Consider the following 17,439-nt stretch of genomic DNA (forward strand, 5'->3'; position numbering starts at 1 on the left):
GAGGTGAAAAGGAGTTGGGACAGGCAGCTCAAACGCTGCGTGTGCGTGAGCCAAATGGGCCTCACAACCAAAGCAGTGGTGATAGGAAGGACGTGCTTCCCAGGGCTCACATCCATGTAGCTGCAGCCGTGGAGATGGGTTGGAAGAGGAAGACACTCAGCCTGAATATTCAGAGATGAAAAGAATGAGAAATGTAAGGTAGAGGCCGCAGATGAATTGCTCACTGATAGTTTTCCATCTGCAGCCATCAAACCATGAGATATCTAAAATGTTTCCTTCAAATATGGGCATACACGAGCTGAGTGAGCGGGTTCAACCTGCACCCTGATCTGCAGCTATTGTGATGAGCGGTATGCTGATCTGTACCTCATGTCATGAGGTACATTGGTATTTTGGGTGCTCATCTCATTACAGGTCCCTCAGACTCCATCTTGCAAACTGTGTTTTTTAGTCTCATTCTTGCATCTGGTTTAGCTGATGAGCTGACCCATATCCTTTTGCAGCTTATGTGGATTATTCTAAGAAATCAATCATAGAATCGTAGAATATCCCGAGTTGGAAGGGACCCATAAGGAGCACTGAGTCCAATTCCTGGCTCCACGCAGGAGAACATGGCTTGAGAAACTTGATGTGTAGGAAGGGAAGGACTTGGGTGGCTCCTAGTCCAGAGAGGCTGTGGAGCGTCCATCCTTGGAGATATTCAAAACCCAACTGGGCCCCATGCTGGGTATGGTCCTTTCTGGCACCTCTCTGCTCTACACATGATCTTCATTCTCACACCTGAGTTCCTGGTGACCTTTTCCTTCTCTTGCAAAAAAAGGGGAGCAGGGTTGGTGTCCTCATTTCATAGGTGAGCACAGGAGATGGGAGGGAATGATGTTCAGAGGCTCATTTCCCATGGGCATCACTGGGATGATCACTGGCCTCTGAATTCCTCTGAAAGTCCAGGTCTGAGCAAGCTGCCCAAAAGCAAGCAGGAGATCACCACGGGCACCCAATGGGCCCTGGTATCCAAAGGCAGAGGCAGCCAGTGACAGCAGGGTAAGAAATGTCTCAGCTCCTCTCCAGTGAGGGATGTTCCCATCACCAACCAAGAGTGTCTGAGACAGAAAGGAGGTGGTTGGACTTCAGGTCACCCACAGCCAGTGGCACCAAGGCAACTTTCAGAGCTTCATGTCAGAGCCACCCTTTGCAAGTGCTTTTTTCTTCATGATGAGCTGCCATATGGCAATATATATCCACCTATGTGTTTCCAAGAGCATTACAAGGGTGGAAAAAAACGAATTTCAGGTACCAGGGAGGTAGACGTGAAGCCCAACTACCTGAGTTATCTCACACCTCTTCTGAACCACCTTTCCCAGCAAAGAGAAGAGCTTCCTGCTACGGGCAGGGGCTACAGCAAACACTGCCAGCTCTGTTGTGATCTTCTGGTTTATCATTATCTGTCTCCTGGGAGGGCAGCCTGGTTGCACACTCCAATGCTCCATCACACGTCAGTAACCTCGGTGGCCATCCTCACCCCCAGCTCCCCATTGCCCAGAGCTGCACGTGCACCAAGGGAGACCCAGCAGGGTGTATGCCCACAGCATCCCCCTCTCAGGCCGCTTTGGCTGCTGAAATTGGGGTCAGACAGAGCCAAGGATTGGGGCTGAGGCTCTGGGGCCCAATTGCTGATGTGGCACCGCGCCCGGCTTTGTGCAGCGACGAGGGGGAAAAGGAAAGCAGCAAAACCACTTCTGCCCTTTAAATCTGGACAAAACGGGTTTCTAATTAAAGCAGCACTTAATCATTAGGGCTCGGTGAATGCAGAGCTGGTGGACGTTTGATGCAAACGGTTGGTTGAAACTCTCTCGTGCTGGCTCCCTCTTTGTCCCTCGGTGAGCCTGGAAATGGGTGTGAGCTGCAGTAGGAGTGTCTGCAGTTAAGTAGAGGATTGAATTACCGAGCACTGCTGTTCCCTGGCTGACAAGGTAGCAGAACAGCAAACAAAAGTGCCTTGAAAAGAGCTCACCAAAGAGAAGAGAAAGCGCTGGGATCGCCGAGGAGGGAGAACTGCGAGGAACACCGGGCGCTTTCCAGCAAGGTAAGCAGCTTTTCTGCACCCCTCCGGGCTTTATTCTAAAGGCCAGAGCTGTTTCACGACCACTTCTGCTTGGTGGAGGAGTAAGGAACAGGAAAAAAGAAAGAATTGCATAAAAGAAAAGCGATGATCCCTCCAGACCTTCACCCCCAGTGCTGCCTTTGGGACGGGGCAAGCAGCTCACCGAGGAGCACGGCCATAAGGACATATGCTTTGCATTGGGCTCTCCGCACAGAACAGCTTTGATTTCATGCACCCAGCAATTAACAGCATTCTGCTTTGACCCGGTTTGTTTCGTTCCTTGCTGCCATGGGGATCTGCCCAAAGCTTGGCTGTGGACACGATGGGTTCAAGCAGCGACAAAAGCTGCGCTGGAAGTTCTGAGCCGTGGGTCCTGCTGGAGTCTAATTGATAAAGCTGCTAAGGGCCGAACGCTGTTTGCTCTGCGAGCACAGATTGTTTTCTCCTCTCGTTCATTTGAGATGCAGATCAAACTGTGATAAAATCGAGTTGTAATGGAGCAGAGCTGCGGGTTTACTTGCCAGTGTTTTTCTTAGGCGTGTCTATTAGGAGCATAAATATTTAACAGAAAGGAGAAGCGATATGAATTAGCATCTGTGGGAGGCTCGCATTTGTTCAAGGCTGTCCTAGCACAGGTGTAAGCAAATCTTACAGCAGCAGAGGCAAACTGGCCCCACAAGAGTAGCACATAGCAGGTGAATCACCCAGGTGCTCTTTACACACCGCAGCTAAGTGGGTAAATTAGAGCCTGCGAAGTGGAAACCAATCAGAGGGCGTCAGCTTTCATTTCGGTGGGGTTTTACCATCCCTTGATGTGCTGGAAGGAAGCACAAGGATGGGCATCAGACCAGGAAAACCGAGGTTGTGTCTTCTGCCCTCCTGCCTGCACCAGGCTGCCCTTCTCCCCGACCTCCCTTGTCTCGTGATGTGATCTCCTAGGCAGGACATTGTGGCAGCAGTTGTCAAGGTGTCCCGGCTGGGAACAAAGGTTTCGTGCCTTGGCCTCAAATAGCATCACCCTGGTCTCCTTGCACCCCCTGTATCTTGGGGCTCTTGGGATTCTTGAGAAATAGATCCCTGATCTTGAATGGGCAAGGGACTTCCAACCCAAGTCATTCTGGTTCTATGATTCTGTGACTCCCTGGCGTCACTTGGTCTTCCTCGTGGAGCTGCACATGTCTTTCTGCACTTTAAGCTTGAAGGTTGTCACCTTTCCTGCTGTGGAGCTCCAGGGAGGTGTGGGACATGTGCTACATGAAGGAGATGCACCGTGAGCCCGGTGACTCCGGGCTGGGTCTGCCCCAGAGCCTGGCCCCCCCAGCACTGCCCATGCTGAGGTTGCTCATCCTCATCCCTCTAAAAGCTCTAAAAGCCCAGTGCTACGACAGGGCCTTTGTGCTACCTACCCAGCACCTGGAGGAGGAATGTGACACCATTAACCTTCACTGAGGGCTCCACTTGTCACAAGGAACAGGCTCTTTGCAACCTCCCGAAACTTGCTCCGTGGCTGGCACAAGTCCATGGGCTGGGCTGTTTCTGTCTGCTGTAAAAGCCGCTCTACTGAATACCACATGCCCACCTACGCAAGGAAGGGCTTTCATGTGGACATCCTACGCTCAAAATATCTCTGCTCTGTCTCTTTCTTTATTCCAACATATTCTTGAGCTGACCCCTACTTGTCAGGGGAAATGGGCCTACTTGTGATTTATCCTGGATGATTGCTCATTTCCATTGACTGTTTTGAGTGCAAAAGGAAATCAGAAAGGCTAAACGTTGTCTCTACGCCTTTGGCATCCTCCACTCTGAAAAGTCCTCTCAGACGCAACGCTGATTTTCAGCACAGGGTGCTGTGCATCTTGCCTTGATTTCCAAGGGCCTTTGCTTGAAACAGGAGTCCTGCCATTGTTATCTGCTTTGATCTGAGCCTATCGATGCTTATCTGAGGCTAGAACTTGTCATTCCTTTGCATCCACGTCAAAGACCTGAGGCACAGGGGACATGAAATTGCACGGTTGAGTCCACGATTGAATCCATTTCCTGTGGAATGGGCTATTCAGAGCAGCTGACCTCTCCCACCTAAAAACACCCTGTGGCCATGCCCTGCGGGGAAAGAATAGGTTTCTGGATAGCCCTTGATTTAAAACTGCTCTTGTTAAAACAGCTGGGATGGGCAGCACTGGATGTCAGGTTCTTTTTTGGGTGATGCTGTTACGCAGATACCCACCTTCCCTTTGGGAGGCTGCTGGAGCCTGAATTACTGCGCTTTGCTGCCTGAAGTTGCTGCCTGGCTCTGAGCAAATTTCACCCTTCAGATGCCTGATTTCCTCCTCGGTGCTCAGACAAAACTCCTATTGGCAGCTCTGGTTGCAAAAGCAGGCCCCGGATGAATGACTCTTTTAAAGCTCTTCGCGGTATTTGCAGGGATGTTTTATTCATTCGGCTCTACGCAGTTGACGTGCTGCTCTCTCAAAGCTGCCCTTCATTTCAGGCAAGATGGGATCGCACTGTCCTCTTGCACTTCTGTGCCATGGTCCTGTGGGTGGTCTGTATCTCCCTTCTCATGCCAGACGTGTGCCAAGTGCACAGAAGCACCCAGTCCTAATTAAGGAAGGTTGGGTGGGGTTGGTTGGCACCTCCCTGTTTGGACACAAGTTAGGTGTCTTTCAGCAGAGCTGTGTCATCTCCTTGAAACTGCATGGTCACCTACAGTATGTCACACTCACACCCAGGTCATCCCATTTGCAATGCAAAATGTAAACCTTTTTTAATGGGAAGTCCTGGGTTTCCTATCCTGAGTTGGGTGTGATGCTTGTGGGTCTACACTGGAGTGAGACTGGGATGCCCCAACCCTGGAGATGCTCAAGACCGGGCTGGATCGGGCCCTGGGCAGCCTGAGCTGCTGGGGGGCAACTTGCCCACAGCAGGGGTTGGAATGTGATAACCTTTAAGTTCCCTTCCACCTGAACCATTCTATCATTCTATGATCCCTTCCTTTCAATAGTTGACATTGATCTTGCTGCTTTCCACTGGGAAGCCAATGCTCTGGGAACAGGTCCAGACCAGCCCCCCACTCCCTCACCATCCAACAAAACTCTTAATAGCAAGGGCTTAATCAATTGCACTACTTAAACACTGCACCAGGAAAACCTGCTCTCTATCCTGTGCATATACATGTGTGCAGAAATAGGCATTCATGGTCTTACAGTAAAAAAGACTGTAACTCTAAGATGTGATTTTTAAAAAGGACAGGGTAGGTGGGTGCTGGTGTGTGTGTTTAACTGCAGCTTTTCTGTGGTGTTTGGCTTAGTCCGTAGAATCATTAAATCAGTCACTGAATCTTTGAATGGCTTGGGTTCGAAGAGAACTCATAGATGATCCAGTTCCAGCTGCCCTGCTGTGGGCAGGGTTGCCAACTGCCAGATCAAGCACCGGCTCAGGCTGCCAAGGGCCCCATCCAGCCTGGCCTTGAGCACCTCCAGGGATGGGGCAGCCACAGCTCTCTGGGCAGCAGTGCCAGCGCCTCACCGACGGTTCATGACAACATACCTGGAACGGGGTCACCTGGAGCAAGTTGTTGCTCTTGGAGAATGGGGTTGGGCTCCTGTAGGCTGCAAGAGGTGAGGAACAATGTGGGAAGCTGGGCTCTGCACCTGGACTTTCCCTATTGGCAGAGATTTGCCAGTTCTGCCGATGACCCAGTGTTAGGATGAGGGGAATCACCCAGAGAGCTCTCCTCAGACTTCCTGGACGAGAGATAATGGACTTAAGTTGTACCAGGGGAGGTTCAGATTGCATATTAGGAAAAATTCCTACTCCAGAGTAGCGATGAGGTATTGGCACAGGTTGCCCAGGGAGGTGGTGGAGTCACTGTTCCTGGAGGAGTTCAAGAGCCATGGAGATGTGGCACTGGGAGATGTGGTTAGTGAGCATGGTGGGGATGGGTTGCGATTGGACTTAATGATCTTAGAGGTCTTTTACAACCTTAACGATTCTATGATTCTTCCAGCACCTCAAACAGATATCCAAGTCAGGCTGAATGAATCCCATCCTCTGATCCCCTTTCCTGGCTTTCCTTAAGCTATGGCCTCTTCTGTTTCAGTGGGAAAATGTCTCTTCTCAACCATCTGCCTGCCTTCCAGTTCCTGCATGTTTCTGAAGCTCAGGTGCTCCCTGGGGCCCCAGAATCCCTTGTACAGGTGACCGAACACACCTCCTCCTCCCTGACATCTCAGCTCTGTTTTACTTACCTGCAGTCATGAGGTTTAATAATGCTCTGTTGAAGCGCTGGTACTGGGGAGGATCGTAACTTTCTTCCTGGAGGCAGTGAGTAATTAGAAGTTTCTGAGAATGCTTCTAACCTGAAACACTTCTCAGGAAACCAGGAAGAGGAATGAAAATGGCCTTGACTTTGTTCTCCTCTTGCATGCATCTCCTGCCCTTGCTGTGTCATGAAGCCCTGCCATTGGATGCAGGGCTGGTCCTGAGCCAGCAATCTCTGCCTTTCACCAGGGCAAGAAGGAGCTAAAAGAAAGATTTGTTTGTAATGAATTGGCAGGCTTAGTGCCTGCTTTCCCCAGGGATGGCTCTGCACTGTGACTGACTCAGTAACCTCACAGTGAGGAGGCAGAGGTGGAACGGATACCCCCGGAGCAAGCGTGAATCAAGCTGTGTTTTAGTAGTTGAAAATAATGCACCTGGCACCACACGTGGGGCAACACTGACACAAGGCACTTGCATGCAGAGGGCTCCTAAAAGGTTCTTGTGAAGCTGTTTTACCTCACAGCCACATCCTCAGGGTGGTGGGTTTCATAGAATCGTAGGATGGTTGGGATGGAAGGGACCTCAAAGCCCACCCAGCTCCAACCCCTGCTGCGGGCTGGTTGCCACCCACCAGATCATGTTGCCCAGGGCCCCATCCAGCCTAGCCTTGGGCACCTCCAGGGATGGGATGTCCATAGCTTCTCTCTATTTAATTATTAGTATGTCATTACATCAATGAGAAGCTTTCAGGCACAATGCATCTCTACTCTTCCCAGAGAAAACAGGCGTTAAAATTTTAGCAGGAGGATTCTGAAAGCAGCAGTTTGGGAAAATCTGCTCCTACAAATCAGTTTCCCGAGGCCATCTGCTTGAAGATCAGACTGCTGGAAAGCTACCAGCAGCCAGATGAACAGGGAGAAGAAAGGAGGTCATAAAGGGAGGTGTGGAGAGATAAGCAAGGCCTTCTGGATGGAGTGAGGTGATGGGCTGGAATTGATGGCAGGTAGAAAAGAGGTAGCTGCAGAGTCTGGAGATAAACTGTGGTCTGCCGACCGTTCTGATTCAGATGTCCTCCAAGGAATCTGAAGAGGCAGATGAGGTTCAGGTAGAGGGCTGTGGCAACTAGGAACTCAACTCTTGTGCTCCTTTCTTTTAAGCAAGGAGCAATGGCGTCTGGAGAATTAGTGCAAAGCCCACCTGTGTGTAGCTTCCAGGGGATGAAAGGTAAAGGCTCACAGCATCACTGGTTTTCTGGAAAAGGCAGTGTGTAAGCTACAAATAAGTCACAGATGTCAGCAATGGGCAGAGGGTGAGGGCACAGGTTATAGGGAGATATGTTGAAGGTTTACATCTTGGTGATGTAAAGTGAGACAGTGGTTGAAGGTGGGGTAAGTTTCCAGGGTTCAAGAGATAACCTTTTCCCATGGTCTACAGCATTTCCAGTTTGAGAGACTACTAAGGACATAGAACACCTAAGTTGTTCTCTTCACCCCAGACCCCTCCATTTTCCCTCTGAACACACTTTAGCATCTCAGTCTTTGTAATCCCAGCCCTTGCCCCATGAGCACAGAAGGGCAGTCTCCTATGATGGCAGGTAGTGATCACAGGATGAGTTGACTTGGACGATGGAGCTGACATAGAATGAGCCCACTTGGATGAATTGGACCTGATGATCCCTAGCAGCCATTAGTGGAGAATGATGCAACCATTCCCACTGAGCTCAGGATAGGTTCCTCCTCAGCTCCAGAGTCAATGTCCCTGAGAAGGTGAGCAAAAAGTTTCTTGTAATCACAGCTCACCCATGTCCCGTGCGCCATCTCTGATTTTGATCGATGGATTAAAAGAGTGAAAGAGCCCTTCAACCCCTTCCATAATCCATGTGGATGATTTGGTGGGAAGGATAAGGGGTCCTTTTTCACCCATGGAGGAGGCCATGAAGCCCTGAAGCGTGGGGACTGGTCCATGTCATTGCATTATAGTCAAACTAACAGGGTGGCACCTGACTGGAGTCTGATGGTCACAGACCATGAGCATCCGAGCCCAAAGAGCACACCCTGGCCATTCAGCCATCTTGTTTCAAAGTCATAAAGTAAAGGAAAGCCTGCCAGCTTCCCTAATAAGCTGTTCCAATATTTAATTGCCCACCACGATCAGAAATAGCATCTTATTTCAAGGCTTATTTCACATAATTTTAGCTGCCAGGCAACGGCTCTTTCCAGGAGGGCTGGAGCGCTCTCTGTGGTCAGCAGCAGTGTCTGTGCAGAGCCATTTCCTTGGCACACTAAGCTCCTGAGCCTGGACATCAATGGTACACAGAGGAGGAGGTCAGCTGAGTTGTGCTTTTGCCTCTTTTGCCACCCCCAAAGCACAGATCCCATTCCCTGCATCACCACCACATTGGCTGAGATGAAAGGAACTTTTTCTACTCTTGCACCACGAAAATGAGACAGCTCATGCAGACTGAGTGCTGGTGCTTCTGGCCAGTCCCTCTCTAGGGACAGCCACTCTTTGAAGCAGTGGTGCCAAGCAACAGCTGAGGAGCCATGCACAGTACTCAATGTTGAATTTCATTTCCTGGAGCAAAACAAGAGTTAACTGCTGTCCTTTGTGCAAACAAAAAATCAGAGAATCATTAAGGTTCAAAAAGACCCCTACAATCACCTTGTCCAACTGTCTATCTACCACCAACGCTGCCCACTACGCTGCCCATGTCCCTACGTCACACGTCTCCATATTTCTTGAACACCTCTAGGGGCACCTCCTTGGGCCCAGATGCTCAGCTGTAGTGTAAGCAGTTCAACAGCCCTGGTTTACCTCATTCAGTGCCAGTCCAAGTATTCCCAATAATTAGGGCTTTCAGCCTGGAAAGGCTGGAGCCACAGCTGCTTCCTATTTTCCCAAAGCTGTACAGAGCATTAGTCATTTCACTGGGGTTTTCTATTGCCGTGACTCCAGCACCGCCAAAACCCAGACAAAGCCAAATCAGACTTAATTCTGAATGTTCCCCAGGAGTTCGAAATGATCTCCTGTCCCCTCCTGAGTGCTTGTCCTCCCTCCCCACCCAAACAGCCCATCCGCCAAGCAAAACGTCCTGCTGCCTCTGCTTCCTCAACACATACCAGGTTAGCTGAAGTGAAGCTGTGACTGCTGGCATTTCCACCCCAATTGTTATTTATTAACTAGTCTTGAGAATGACCTTGACACTTAATCAGTCATCTGATCCTTCTTGAAGGCAAAGCTCTTCCTCACACCGTGCTGGTTGGGGAAGGGTCAGATTTAGCAAGCAAAGAGCGTTGCTCTGATTTTGGCAGTAAGTGTACAAGAGACCCATCTGCCCTCAACTTCCAGCTTCATTCCTTAGATCAAGTTAATTTCATGGAATCATAGAATGGCTTGGATTGGAAGGGACAATAAAGAACATTTAGTTCCAACCGCCTGCCATGGGCAGGGCTGTCAGCCACCAGGTCAGGCTGCCCAGGGAGCCATCCAACCTGGCCTTGGTCTTTTACACTCAGCCAGCAGAAGCTTTTCCTCTTTGCAGTTTATAACATCTCAACCAAGCAGTGATGGCCCAGCAGAGCCTTTGCTGTGCAGTGGCCAACACTCCCTGGTCCTGCCTCCCCACATGTGCCCATGGTACATGCCTTGCTCCTCTTTCCAAGGCTTCAAGAATCTTGGACATGGTGCAGATAGGGTAGGTGGCCCTAGAGGTGGAAATTCATAGAATCATTTGATTTGGAAGGGGTCTCTTAAAGGCTATCTGGTCCAACTTCCCTGCAGCAAACAGAGACACCTGCAGCTCCATCAGGTGCTCAGAGTTCTGTCCAGCCTGACCTTGGGTGTCTGTAGGGATGGGCTGGCAGGGATGGGGCAACATAAGTAAAATCACTCAGCTGTGCTACACATAGGACTACTTTTCAACCCCTGCCTCTGCACAAAAAGAGAAAATTGCCTTTGAAAATTGAACAGCTGTGTGCTATTGATGTGCACGCAGAATCCTACAGCTGCTTTAGTGCCTCTTTTCCCCCTTTGCAGATAAAACTGTGTCTGTGCAGAAGTAAGGGAACAGGTAAAACAGTGTCTGCGTAGAAGGAAGCGGATTGCCACCATAACCAGCTATTTTTGGTAAATTCCTGCCCCAGAGGCAGCTGACTCACACTCCTTGCACATTTGCATTTCACCTACGTCTGGGCAGAACCAGTTTGGGTGAGATAAGAACTGAGCTGGACATCATTGTTCAAACCCCACAGTGAGCCCGAGCCTCCTAAAGTCTCTTTATTTCTTTTTAAATTAGAAAAGTTTCTGCCCTTCCTGGTTTCAGCACAGATGAGAAGTTTCCACTCCATAAATACTGGATTTTGTGTCTGGGCAGGAGTTGAATTATGGGATCATCTGATTAAAAGCCACATTAAATCTTTAATGAAATGAGCTGTCTGATTATTGAGGTCATATTCCTATTATTTCCAACTTGGCCACCAGCTGGAAGAAGCTGAAATGTCCAAAGAAACGGCCGACCTTAACTTGTGCTTCACACTGCCCCAGTTAATGGCTCGAGGAGGGGAACAGCTTTCCCCAAAAAGGTGGGAGCAGAGGGGGCTGCAGATCCTCATTTCGAGTCCAAAACATTTGGGTGGGAGCGAGCGAAGCGCTGCTGGCTCCTGGAGGGTTTTGTCCATGGCAATTGTCTGAGCACAGAGGAATTTGAGGATCCTTTGGGTTCGCATTTCGGGAGGGGATGCTGGGATGCTGGGAGGAGCGGGGCTCCAGCTGTGCTCACAGCTGGACAGCTGCCCGCTTCCTGCGCTGCTCGGAGGCGATGACGCCCACTGCCTCCCATAGGGAGCAGTATCGGTTTTGCAAAGTCTTCACCCCCAGTCCTCTCTCAAATACAAACCTCTGCACTGGCTCCATTTGCAAGTAGCTTTGGTATTCGACTGGAGGGGAAAATACCAAAATAAGTGAAACAGTAGCTGAGGGGTGGAGGCTTCACTTGAATTCTTCTTTGATAGGGACTTTTCAGATGCCATATTGAAGTGTTTTGGTTAAAGATCTGACCTGGGGCCATGCTTCTTTGGAGACATTCAGGCTCTGGGCTGGTTGAGATGTGGGTGTCCCCGTTCATTGCAGAGGAGCTGGACTAGATGGCCATTAAGGGTCCCCTCCAACTTAAAGAGTTCCATGGTTTTGGCATCAGTTCCTGCCAGCCACAGACTCCACAGTAAGTGAGCAAGGATCTCATTCAGGAGGGTGTCCAGTTCCTCCTTAGGGGATGAAACATCTTCCTGGACCTGGCTTTCAATCTATGTGGGATTACCATTCTGGGACATGAGATGAAAAATGTCTTCTTTCTTCTTGCGTGGGAGGGAGCAGAAGGGTTGCTTAATGCCCTTCTGGTCAATAGGTGAGGCCATGTGGATTCAGTCTTCCACGATCCTTCAGATCCATCCATGGCAAAGGGGTGAGAATGGTGAATCCTGCTGCTCAAGGCTGTGGGTGCTTCACTGCCTCTGCAAGGAGCAAGGATCTGGCAGCTCTGGGCTGTGGAGCTATTAAAGCACCAACATTCCTGCATAGAAGAGCAACTTTGGTTCTCTTACTTGCAAAATCTTCAGGAAAAGGCTCATCATGACTAATGATTTAATGGTGATAAGTGCAGCGTATCTCTCCATGCTTTCGTGACACAAGTAATAAAGATGCCTTTTGGCATGAGATCATCTGTCTTTTCTCTTTTCTCCCTCGAAATAAGCTTCCTTCATGGTTTCGTGCTGTGGCTTCTTTTATTTTTCATCTTTTTGTGGCGCAGCTTGTGTGCCAAGCTCATACAAAAATGTCTCTGTTCCTTCTTGCAAGCAGCTTTCTGCTTACAGGAGCAGAGGTGCGCAGGGTAAGCCAAGCCCTACAACCAGGAAAGCCATTTCATCCAGAGTTGGGGAAGAAAATGCAGTCAATCAGGTTGTTTTTAACACACTACAGTAGTTCCGTCTGTCATAAGCAAATGCAAATCAGGAAAGCGCACTTGTAAGGCAAATGAATGCAAAACACAGAATCAGTGAGCCATGCTTTCTCTCAAGGCTGGGCCTTGGTCTGTGAGCAGAATTGACTCATACAGGAACAGCTGATATGGGCTGTGCCCTTATACAATCACAGTCTGTCCTGTGGTTGCTGCAGCTGAGCTGAATTGATCGGGAGACACCTGTTATGCCAGCCTGCTCTGCTAGGACACAACCTGGTGAGCTCATAAACACTGGTCTGGGGCTCGATCTGCTTCAGAAGGTAGGTCAGCTGGGTTCAGAAGCTTTTCCACTAGCAAAACTTCTACCATCCAAGCAAGAAGGAGCAGGAAGTTAAGGAGAGTTCTTGGTATTTCTCACTTCTGGCAAATTGGACAGAGGGTGGATTTGGTGGGTGCCCCAAACTGTGGTGGGTGCCCTGTGCATGGAGACACTCAGGGTGAGGCTGGATGGGGCTCTGAGCACCTGATGGACCTGTGGGTGTTCCTGTTCATTGCTGGGGAGTTGGACCAGATGGCCTTTAAGGATCCCTTCTAAATCAAACAGTTATTTTATTCTATGGGTGGGAGACCTTCACCCATCAAGGTGGCATCTGGAGATACCCAAACTATCTTAAAGGTCCCCAGGTACCTTTGTGCAGGCAGCTGAATCCCACCTCTTCCCCATACAGGCAGCAGAGCTTGGAGCTGCTTGGCTACGCATAACGTCGGTGTTTGAGCCGTCAGCTGAATCACTCCCTGTGCTCTGCTGGCTGTGCTGGCTCCCTTGACCCTAATGGAGAAGGAAACCTAGTGTCCTACCTTGAGGTAGCTTGCAGGTAGCTTAACTTAGACCCGAATCTTCTCCTGAAGTGGAAGGGCTCCATTCCTTAGGCCACCAGTGACCCAGGGCACCTGAGCTGACCTCTGCTGCTCCAGGAGGGCATGGGTTTCCTGGAGGTCCCTGTTGTCTCTGCCATCCCATGTGCTGCCACATGAATAAAGCAGTACTGATGATGAATCCTTCCCATCTGTGCAAATAGGGGAAAAACAATCCCATATCAGACTAATGGTGTCCTATCCAGGCTTTGCTGGGCAGTGATCCCATACTTTACTTAGGCCCTGATGAACATGGATGCGCTGGAAATGGGAGTCCATCCCACCTGAGTATAGATATAACTACATCTGAACTGGAATGTGCTTTTAATAGTCAGCAGAGAGACATTTCAAGGTGTGATTATCTCCACTGACTATAAGAGAAATCCATCTGACTAGCACACTTACTGTTCTATCCAATTCTGTACTTATTTTGTCTTTTTTCCCTCTTCCTTTTCCTTCCAGCTCAGAGTTCAGGATGGCAGATGGTGACACAAATCTTCCAACTATCGAGAGAAGGCTGGGTCTGCAGATATGGAGCATAGAGGTATGATAAGGGGGCAGTTATGTTGTATGTCTTCTGTGTGTCTGCATGTTTCAAGAAAGATATTCTTGAACTAATCTGGAAAAAAAAAGGGTCTTATAGGTAAGATGCAGCAGTGGGAAACAGGCGACTTGTCCCTACATCTGGCATGTTATTGCTTGGTGCTTATGCGTTCCTCTGGAAAACACGGATAATATTGGCTGATGGGTTCCTACAGGGATACTGCAACCTGCAAGGTTACCTTCTACTTGGGGTCATCTTCGCTTGGGATTTGTAGCCAAGCTATGCTCAATTTTGCCTTTATTCTGTTTCATTTCACTGGTGAAGACAGCTTGGGGAGAAGTGGGAAGAGTCTCCAACACATCTCCAAGTGGTGGTGGCCCTCTGCAGATCCCAGCCATGTTTCACAGTGTCTTTGCCTTAACGTTTCTCTCCAAAATATTGCATTAAGTTGTTTTCTGAGATGTATCTGTGGTCTGAAATTAGCGATGTTTTGGTTCTCAAGGGTCAGGTTGGTATGCTGGGAAACAAGTCAGACCGACAGAAAAATGCATGGCTTGAATTCCGGGAAGCCACAGTTCTTGTCCAGGAGGTGTGTGTGTACTGGTGGGTTGCACGTCCCACCACCTGCACTGGGCAGGCATGGCTGGTTAATTGTGCGTTTGTACCAGGTACAATGTGCAATTAGGGTCTAGAGGGGATGAGAAACATCAGTGTCCACTTTTTCCCAGTGCTGCTACTTGCTATGAATCATGAACAAAGTGGTCATCCTGTCTAAATTGAAAATTATCCTTGAATTTTACAGGTACCAATTAAAAACCACAGCCCAGAACTAAATCTAGGATAAGATGTGCTCAGTTCCGTGTCAAACCCCCTACGAATGCGAGCTCTCGAGCATCTCAGCATGACCTCTGGGCCTTTTTCCCTAGGCCTACAGGACTGCATTGGGGAACACTAAATAACAATTTCTGTTGGTCTGGGCAAGCAGCATTTTCATTTTCACCTTCTCACATTGTGGTACATGTGGAATTCCCTCCAGAAGTGACTTTTCCCACTCCACAAGCACAGCCCTGATTCTTCCTTATCCAAATACTCACTGTCACTTGAGTTACATCTGCCTCGTACAAGTTCTTGCAGTGACCCAAGTGTTCATTTTCCTACAGAACATGAAGATGGTTCCTGTACCTGAAAAAGCCTATGGGACTTTTTTTGAAGGGGACTGCTATGTAATTCTGCATGTAAGTAAGGTGAACACAAACATTGGTCTCTTTGTGAGGATCAGCATCGTTTCTTGGGTTCCAACTTGATACTGGAGTGGTTGTGCACGTGCATTTGCCATCCAATCACACACCTGAATATAGTGTGGCTGTTGTAATGGCTCTGTGTGTCCAGTAAATCAGAAGTCCTGAGGAACCATTAGCAGTAACTCATTAAAATGATTTATCTTCTCACCCATTGATTTATGTCCAGACATGGAAAAATGGCTGATATGTCCCCCAGAGTTAAGGCCATTAAGGCCTGGATTTGCATGGCTTCTGGGAGTGTTTTTGGGATGGGAGAGGTGGCCAACTAGGAAATGTTATTTGCACAAGATGGTCACACCAACAGTGGAGAAGCTCTGCGGCCCTTCTCCCTCTCTGCCTTGGGAGACCTCTGCTGTCCCACCCAAATGTGGTCCAGACTTAATTGCAACCATTTGAACTCAGGCTAGGCAGAAGCACAGGTAAGTCCACCATGCACAGCCCATTATGGTATCTTCTGAGTGTTTTTGGAGAATCAGTTTGGCAGCAGCCACCCAAAGATGTGCTTAGAGCAGAATGTGAGTGTCCTTGCAGAGAGCTGGCTATAATCACTGTAGGTTTTGATGCTCACAGGCTCAGCTTATGTTGCAAGAGCTTCCCCAGGTAACAAAACCCTTAGTCAGTCTGCTGCTCTCCTTCCTCCCTGCAGATAAGTGGGTAAAAATATTCATCTTTGCATTCTGCACCTTAACTGGATGCTTTTCAAACAAAGCTTGTCGGCAGGACAATAGGACTTTGATCATCTTCAGTAACAGTGCATTAAATTGAACAATTTTGCCACAAATTAGTCAGCTGCGCCTAGAGGAATGGTGTTTTATTCAAGCTCTACTGTGTTTTTCGCTGTAGTATCACTGCACAAAGCAAATAAACAGAACTTAGTGTCAAATCGAGTTTATAAAATGAGCTTTTATTATCTTTTCCAGGCATGGATGATAGGACTTTAACACAGTAGGTGCTGAAAAATAACTGGCACGACTCACATAACGATAAGCACACCTGTTCTCAGATCACTTGCCTCTTCTTTCTGGGCTATTGGGTTTTTCTGTAATAAGATGAATCACAGCACGCACACGCGGGCTCAGCTTCATTTGGAGTTGTGTCTCTTTTGCAAGTCAGCAGGAACTCCCAGGCAGTTGGTGTTACTATGTGGTGTCATATGAGAAAGAGAAAGGGAGAGAAAGAATCTGATCTCCAGGCAAATAAGAGAGTATCTGGTACGTTTTTTTTAAGTGATCTATGAGAAGAATGTCCTTTAAGTTTTCATATCAAACTCTGCAAAAGTAGGACAGGTCAAACACATGAGGCTTTGGACTTCCACAGGTGCCTCGTTTTCCTTGATAACATGAGTCGTAAAAGCATATATAGTGGAAGCATGCTTCAGTGGAGCATCATCGGGCTCCATCCTATGGAGAGGGAGAAGGGGATGGGCCTTGGTAATGGGCTCCATGGTTACTTGTTTTGGCCAGTTCTCCCTGGACAGCAGCATTATGGCCTGTGTCTTCAACCTGTCTCATCTTTTCCACTTCTTCCAGAGCAAAAGAACCTCTCGTGGCACCGCTGTGGATTTGCATTACTGGATTGGGAAGGATTCATCCCAAGATGAGCAAGGTGCCGCGGCCATGTACGTCACCCAGCTGGACGCTGCGCTCAGGGGAAGCCCCGTGCAGCACCGGGAGGTGCAGGGACATGAGTCCGAGACCTTCCAAAGCTATTTCCGCAACGGCATCATGTGAGTAGCATCAGATCCTTTGCTGCAGTGCTATGGCTGCTGGGGTTCTCTCTGCTTCTCTCTGTCTCGAAGGCCTCAACACTTCTAAAATCTGATAAATGTGGATCAGCACTGGGGTTGTTCAAAATTCAGAAGAAAACTTCCCATTCTGACAAACAGAAGTTGTAGGGGTTGAGACTGGACCCACGTCATTCTGATCTACCAGTTGTTTCCCCGGGTGTTGTTAATGGATTTTAACTGCCCTTTTGTTCACTGTAGGGTCTTCCTTCCTCTTCTCCTTATGCTTTAGATTAATATGCCCATTCAGAACAATTTAAATCAATATCCACCTTGCTGAGAATCACAGAATCATTAAGGTTGGAAAAGACCACTGAGATCCTCTAGTCCAACCATCAACCCATCACCAACTTGCCCACTAAACCATGTCCCTCAAGAGCCAATTAGGGTTATGCATACAAGATGGAAGACTGAGATACTTCTTTCCAAAGGTGTTTGTTACTAACATTTATTTAGAGTTTATTTATTTTATTTAGGTGCCCTGTCTGCTGCTATTGCCAGCAGCCACATCTTAATCCCTGTTTAGGAGCTAGTCAGCTCCATGAAGCATTGATCACACTACGAGTAATTTTCCTGCTGTGA

At 48.6% G+C, this 17,439-nt stretch overlaps 1 protein-coding gene across 5 annotated transcripts in view; it reads left to right on the plus strand.

Moving 5' to 3' along the window:
- The first annotated feature begins 1,964 nt into the window (after positions 1-1,964).
- VILL (villin like) overlaps positions 1,965-17,439 on the plus strand; it is a 31,373-nt gene continuing 15,898 nt past the window's right edge. The window contains exons 1-4 of one of the 5 annotated variants that reach the window (XM_015281116.4): positions 1,965-12,634; positions 13,692-13,773; positions 14,934-15,017; positions 16,604-16,800. In XM_015281116.4, coding sequence (XP_015136602.2) covers positions 13,705-13,773; positions 14,934-15,017; positions 16,604-16,800 — 350 coding nt within the window. In that variant the 5' untranslated portion in view covers positions 1,965-12,634; positions 13,692-13,704. The remainder of the gene's footprint in view (positions 12,635-13,691; positions 13,774-14,933; positions 15,018-16,603; positions 16,801-17,439) is intronic. The other 4 variants (XM_040695554.2, XM_015281117.4, XM_004939116.5 and 1 more) reach the window with 4 other exon arrangements.

The sequence above is a fragment of the Gallus gallus genome, chromosome 2, assembly GCF_016699485.2.
Source record: "Gallus gallus isolate bGalGal1 chromosome 2, bGalGal1.mat.broiler.GRCg7b, whole genome shotgun sequence".
Lineage (NCBI taxonomy): Eukaryota > Metazoa > Chordata > Aves > Galliformes > Phasianidae > Gallus > Gallus gallus.